Source organism: Mugil cephalus, chromosome 14, assembly GCF_022458985.1.
Source record: "Mugil cephalus isolate CIBA_MC_2020 chromosome 14, CIBA_Mcephalus_1.1, whole genome shotgun sequence".
NCBI lineage: Eukaryota > Metazoa > Chordata > Actinopteri > Mugiliformes > Mugilidae > Mugil > Mugil cephalus.
Window position 1 is genome coordinate 1,276,177 of NC_061783.1, and position 7,418 is coordinate 1,283,594.

At 39.6% G+C, this 7,418-nt stretch overlaps 1 protein-coding gene across 1 annotated transcript; it reads left to right on the forward strand.

Annotated features, from left to right (window-relative positions):
* Positions 1-794: 794 nt before the first annotated feature.
* LOC125020028 (sodium-dependent neutral amino acid transporter B(0)AT1-like) lies at positions 795-7,072 on the forward strand. Its single transcript, XM_047605227.1, has 12 exons — positions 795-1,040; positions 1,735-1,875; positions 1,964-2,101; positions 2,696-2,877; positions 2,967-3,077; positions 3,172-3,284; positions 3,409-3,537; positions 3,773-3,929; positions 4,010-4,214; positions 4,311-4,470; positions 5,284-5,446; positions 5,526-7,072. Exons 1-12 carry the CDS (start codon positions 842-844, stop codon positions 5,697-5,699), a joined length of 1,872 nt encoding a protein of 623 aa, XP_047461183.1. The 5' UTR covers positions 795-841; the 3' UTR covers positions 5,700-7,072.
* Positions 7,073-7,418: the final 346 nt, after the last annotated feature.

The following is a 7,418-nucleotide window of genomic DNA, read 5'->3' on the forward strand; positions in this document are numbered from 1 at the left end:
ATAAAAGCAATAAAAAGGGAAAAAAGTGTAATGTGTTGAATACTTTTCATAAGTGCTGTATCAGAAGTGCATGTTTTTGGGTTTGCATATAAGCGTGCACCTTGTTGAGTGCGTTGTAGTTTGATGAAATGTATCTATTGGCAGATTATACATCATGTCAGAACAAACTGGAAATAATTAAGATCTAAAGTGGTAAACAAAGTTGTACATACAGTAAATCTTACATGCAGTAAGGCTTTGGCGATCCCTTGAATGGGCATGTCAGCTTATAGAGAATTAGTCATCACAAAGCAAAAAAACAAAAAAGTGTGACATGGTGAGCTGCAGGTAGAAAAGGTGTCTTCTCTTTGGCTTCCCTGGAGGTCTCAAATCTTCTCAGTCAGTAGCTTATAAGATTAGAACCACCAGTATTAGATCATTCTATATATTAAGTAGGAGCAACTTCTTATTTTATATTCCAGAAGGAGCAGGACTCACAAGTCTCATTGTCATTATCAAATGACTCACTCCAAAGGTTATTTACCCCATTATCAGATCCAGGGCAACACCTCAATATTACTACTGTGTAGATGGAGTTGCAATATAGTGTGACAGGTGAGGTGCACCCCAGAAAAGTGGATTCAAACATGAGATCTATTCACTGGAATGACACAAAGAGAACTACAGTGCATTGATTATTTGTTTGATATGCAAATCAGTGACGAAATAATGGAAGGGCAGAGTGTGCACTTGCTAATCTGTAAACCAAACCAGATAAAGTCATAAACGTTCTCCTAACACGAAGCCCTTACTTTGACTTCCAGCAACGAAAGAGTAACACCTCAGTTCCAGGAGGGTTATCATGAAACTTTTGCTTCCTAACCCGGGACTGGATGACCGGATCCCTAATTATGAGGATCTGGAGAGGATGGAGAAGGAGGACGCTGGGGACAGACCCAAGTGGGACAACAAGGCCCAGTACATCTTAACCTGCGTGGGTTTCTGCATTGGGATTGGCAACGTGTGGCGATTCCCTTACTTGTGTCAAAGCCATGGAGGAGGTAAGCTGAGATGAAAATGCCAAAGGGACATATTATTTCAATAGACATTTAATTACAAGTTGTAATTGTCTTTAAGGTGCCACAAAAAAAAGGTCAGTTTTAATTTGAATTGTGAAGCTTCTCATTTTTAAGGTGGTGATATTGTACATACGAGTGCATTTGAAATGTTGATGAAATATTATCAAACCATGAAATCTTCTGTGACTTTTGTCAAATGGACATTTAAACCATTATTTGAAAAGATGGTGGAAACAGATTTTTTCAAGGTTTGTGATCAGATAAAAGAAAAAGTTTTAAATATGGCTTTTTAAAGCTGAAAATACTACACAACACTGGCCCCAACCAGATGGGTCCCCCCATATCATCTCGGTTCTGATTAGGACTTCTGCCTGGCAAATAGAATTTTTTTTTCTTTGTCGTAGTGGCCTTAGAGTTTTCTGAGTTCTGTATAGTGTCTTAAACCAATTGTGATTGTTATAGGCATAATAAAAAGTTGAAATTGACATAATACAGCAATATATTCATTAAAGTTTTATATTTATTACGTTGAATGGTAAACCTTGACCTGAACCTGATCTTAGGTGTTTCATTTACAGTAAATGAGTCTAATACAGCAAAAAAAGGAAAGGAAGTCATTTGCCTGTAAAAGCATTTCGTTTAGATGGGGGTTTGACTTGGCCTGCAATTTTTCCAGGTGCCTTTTTGATTCCTTACCTCATCCTTCTGGTGCTGGAAGGAATGCCTCTCCTCTTGATGGAGTTTGCCATTGGGCAACGACTCAGAAAAGGCAGCGTTGGAGTGTGGAGGGCCATCAACCCATATCTTACTGGTGTTGGTAAGTAACCGTAAGGCCAAGAAGACATAAAAGAACCATAGGAAGATATGCAAGATTTCAGCTAATAATTATGTCCTTCTCACTGTAGGTATCGCCTCCATGCTGGTGTCCTTACTGATTGGACTGTACTACAACACCTTGATAGCCTGGATCATGTGGTATCTCTTCAATTCCTTTCAAGAGCCACTGCCTTGGACACAGTGTCCTCTCAATGAAAACAGGACAGGTATTTGACAAGACAAACATAGATACTTATTAAAAGTATGCGTTCACACGAGGAATAACAGAAGTTACAACTTGGTCAGTGTTGCTAGTGACACTGTTGCCAAGTTGCCACTGGAGTCTCACTCAAGCACTCTAAAACCACATGAAGGGTTGACGCATTCATCTTGGAGGACAAGACGAACAAGTCACATCATCAGCTCATCTCTACATACAGCTGACTTCCACAGAAAACTTATTGTAGCTTGTTTCTCTCACAGTTGTAGAGTGAATGTAGCATAGCCATCCCACAACCTGCAGTTCACCCAAGACACTTGTCAAGTCTCATTCAAGGCGTCTTATTTAAGCTGCTTCAGCCTTTGTCACTTAACCCGCCTCCACCCCAGCTCCTCCCTTTGTGATGTTTTGGTGTGAATCAGTATCATTCTGTATCATACCTGCTCCTTGCTTTAGGCTTTCAGTGTCAGCATGTGAAAAAGCAGGAAGGTTGCCAGAACAGAGACATCAAAAAATATTTAACTGCTGATGCAAATAAACATCTTTAACTAAAGTTGTACTGATTAAACTTTAACCATCTGATTTTTTAATGCTCTTTCAGGATTTGTACCGGAGTGTCAACAAAGCTCAACTGTGGATTATTATTATTACCGAGTGACTCTGGACAGTACAACGTCTATATCCGACTCTGGAGGAATCCACTGGCCCATGCTAGTGTGTCTGTTATCTGCCTGGACTATCATCTTTATCTGTTACATTCGGGGGATCAGTACTTCAGGAAAGGTTCATTGAACTTGCTATCAAAACTTAAGCGTTATTCAGTTAGTACTATCAGTATCATATAATGTTTCTATGTCTCATCATGACCTCAGGCAGTGTACGTCACAGCCATTCTGCCGTACATAGTGCTGGCCATCTTCCTGATTCGAGGACTGACTCTTAAAGGAGCTTTCAGTGGGCTAAAGTTCCTCTTCACACCAGATGTATGTTTCAAGTTTCTATCACATAAAATGCCTATAATAAAACTTTATAAATGCCATCACATAATGCCACAGCATAATGTACTCACTTTTCCAGGTGGATGAGTTAATGAAACCAACGACCTGGTTGGATGCAGGTGCCCAAGTCTTTTATGCTTTTAGCATAGCATGGGGAGGCCTCATCTCATTCTCAAGCTACAACCCTGTTCAGTAAGAGACATTTAAAATCCGGTTCAACATAATATTGAACTCACTTCCATTATTATTACTTTAAAAAAGGACACCAGTGAACCTCAGACATTATATTTTGTTGATCTTTTTTTCTTCCTTTAAGCAACAACTGCAAACAAGATGCTATAATCCTGTCTGCTATAACGGGTCTCACTTCGATCTATGCTGCTACGGTCACCTACACTATCATTGGCTTCAGGGCCACGGAGAAATATGACATCTGTATGAATGAGTGAGTAGTCACAGAGCAGTCCTGTATGTTTCTCTTTACTTTGCATTTGAGGACATTTGTTTTGAGGAACTCTAAACACCAGATGTCCAAACACAGATTTAAAGAAATATGAAAAGGTTTCTAATGCTGCTTCCATTATTATCTGTAATAACTCATATTCTCCAACTGTGTGCACATTACCAAGATTATTTATTTGATTTGACTCCATTAATCTAATCTCATATTTTCTCCCCAGTAACATCATGACACTATCGAATGCATTTGAGCTTCCTGAGGAGAGCATCACTGTAGACAACTATGATGCAGCTTTCAGTCATCTGAACAGCTCCTATCCTGATGTTGTTCTTGGACTGGACATCAAAACCTGTGACTTGCAGAAGCTTCTCAGTGAGGTGACTGTTTTGATGGAGATGCATCAGTTTCTTGTATTATTCTAGTTTCCCTCTCTCTGATCAGTGCTGTGTTTGTTCAGGGAGTGGAGGGGACAGGTCTGGCCTTCATTGTTTTCACAGAGGCCATCACCAAGATGCCTGGATCCCCAGCCTGGTCTGTGCTCTTTTTCATCATGCTTCTCTGCTTGGGACTCTCAACCTTGTTTGGCAACATTGAAGGAGTGGTGGTCCCCTTGAGAGACCTAAATTTATTACCTAAGAAATGGCCCCAAGAAGCAGTGACTGGTATTCTTCTTTGGAACTAAAGCAATGTTCAGATCAGATCAAAAGAATTTATTGATCGTGTTTTAACACAAGCTCCTTTGTGTATGTATGTTTCAGGAGTAACGTGTCTTGTGGCATTCGTCATCTCCCTCCTGTTTGCGCAGCGTTCAGGACTTTACTGGGTCACTCTCTTTGACAACTTTGCAGGGTCGGTTCCACTCCTGACCATTGGATTGTTTGAGCTGATAGCTGTTGTTTACATCTATGGCATTGACAGGTTAGTGCACAGAGCTTCTCTATTTGCCTAATATGGTATTGTCCATATTGTACGCTAAGCAGCCACACTTTTCATGGCACTGCTAATGGTGTGATTTTGGTTTAACAGTCTGCAAAACTGATGAACAATGCTTTGATCTCGTTATATGTATTTATAGATCAAAAATGCTGAAAACAAGGGCTACTGAACGTCTCTAAAAGAATGAATGGTACTCTAAAAATCCATTAGGAGTACCTTTTGGAGCTGAAGAAGCTGTTTTCAGCTTCTTTGGATATGCGATGACTTGGATAAAATAATCTCTGAGATCTTAATCCTGTGTAATTTGGCAGCAAAACAACGTTTTAAAAAAGGCAGTAATTTGCCTTTTCCCATCATTCTGCGAGCAACTGATCTGGTTTCATGATCTGGCACACTCACTCACTCACTCACTCACTCACTCACTCACTCATTCACTCACTCACTCACTCACTCACTCACTCACTCACTCACTCACTCACTGTGTCTGTTCTTCCCCTATTACTCACTGCAATATTTCAGACAGACAATAGTAACAATACATTGCATGCCCTGCGGAGACTTTCATAATAAAGTAAAATCTCAGAACATGTTGGTTAATGGGCAATACACTCAGTCACCATCTCACTCTGCAATAGATAGCGAATAGATAACACGTTTGTAACCTAACCTTCATGTCATGTCTTATGTCCCTGTGCTGCCACTATTTTGTCTGTGACATGACAAAAAGTTTGTATCACTGGTCTCACCTTAAGTAATGTTTTATGCTACTTACATTTAAAATCTCTTGCGTGGCAGGTTCAATGAAGACATCAAGTACATGATCGGACATAAGCCCTCCATCTTCTGGCAGGTTTCATGGAGACTGGTCAGCCCTCTAATCATCCTGGTTATCTTAGTTTTCTACCTGGTGACTCAAGCTCAACAAGAGCTCACCTATTTAGTCTGGGACCCGAATTCTGTAAGCACCCAAACATGTATCAAATGTTATTATAGTAAATAACTTGCAGATACTCATTGTGCTGCTTTATTGTTTTCAGGAGACGTTCCCAGCTCTGGCATCAGTTCCTTACCCTTCCTGGGTCAATGCAGTCATCTTTCTTTTGGCAGGAGTCCCCAGCTTGGCAGTGCCAGTGTATGCATTATGTAGGCTGGTCTATGTAACCTGCAAGAAAAAGACAAAACCCAGTGAAAAAATTAGCCAGATTTCTTAACCTTTTACTGTGTAATAATATGCAGACATATTTCACATGTTGTACTGATTAATAACAATGAAAACAACATTTATATTTAAATTCCTACCACAAACAGTGGTTGTCTATTTATATTTATGCACAGATTATTAGGGCAAAGTACTGAACTTTTATCAATGCACTTGGTTAAAATACACACATCTCATGTTTGTTTTTGTGCAATTGCACAAGAATGTGTGGTTTAAATATCGTTCTTTACTACTTATTTCTTATTTTACATTAATTTTCTGTACGTGAAGATATGTTGTATGAATACAGTTTTTGCCTTTAAATTATTTATTATTTAAATTATTAAAGAACACAGAGTGGTAGTAAAACCCAGTAAATCACATATAGCAAACAAGTACCCAACATGTAAAAAAAGAGATGCATTAAACAAGCAAGATACAAGCTATTTACAAGTAAAATATATAATGTCAGGATGATATTGTACAAATCAAAGCTACTGGAAAATGATAACAGGCATATTGAGTTCTACAAGTCATCACCTGGTGACCAAGTCACAGGTCACCCGCCTGTCAAAAGGTGACCTTAACATCTCAACTGCACTTTTTTTTTTAATACTGTAAAGGAAATTAAAAGTTTTGCATTTGACTACTGACTACCCAAGCTCCTACCTTATTTCCCAGCCCCCTCGCATCCATTTTATACCAACAATAACCCCGTGGAACGTTTCAGGTGGATCTCTGTGGATGATTATCTCTGATTTTTCCTGTAACACATGGAAGGTTGCTGTGCTGCTCCGGAGCAAGCTAAAGAAAATCCCAGTGAGTTTAATCCTTTGTCTTATCAAAGAACGTGTCTTCACATTATGGTGCTCCTACGGTGGAGTTCACAAGTGGCACGAACTCTACATTAAAACTTGAATCCTGTATGGGTTTTTATCAGGTACAGTCTGGTATTGTTGTATCTTTGGCATTAGTATGATGATGACATTTGAGATGGCGCAACTGATACAGGAAGTGTGCCACCCAGTCAAAACTGCATTTTCTGAGGGTCTGCCTAACACAATGCATAGTCTCATAACTACTCCTTCAGCCAAGATGAGACTTTGTGTAGTACCAAAACCTCCACCAAAAGAGAAGAATGTGAGAAAAGAGAACTCACATTGCTGCCGCTCGGTCAGAAGAGGCAAACACAAGCCAATCAGAGGCCTTTCATCTGCAGAAGTATGTTCACTCCAGCAGGTGGCAGAAAGGAATTACTTGGAACTGGTTTGAGTAGATTGTGTCCTTTCTGTACAGCTGAACGTAGCATCACCAAATGTTTTTTTTTCTACTCTGAGGATCTGAGAGGCCTTTCTGGTTCATACAATAAAAGCATCTGAGATACAGTATGGTGCAAGTGTGGTGGAGATTGTCTGAAAGATAGCCCTCTGAAGGTTTAAAGATTTAGAGTATATTTTAATTACAATAGGGGACCACTACAACACCTCAACACATGAAGTGGCAAGGAGGATCTCAGAAGTACATCAGAGAAACATTTGTCTCTTATAGTGTTACCAAAGACAGAGTTTGTCATGCATTGGCTGGCTTCCCAAAGTTACACTTGACCACTAGGCATAAGTGTTCATGGAGATGACCATAACTGTACATTGCTAACTAAACCACATTCCTGTTACAAAATGTCACACAAAAATAGGAAAAGGCTTTGACACCAAACGTCTACACAGTGTCTCCT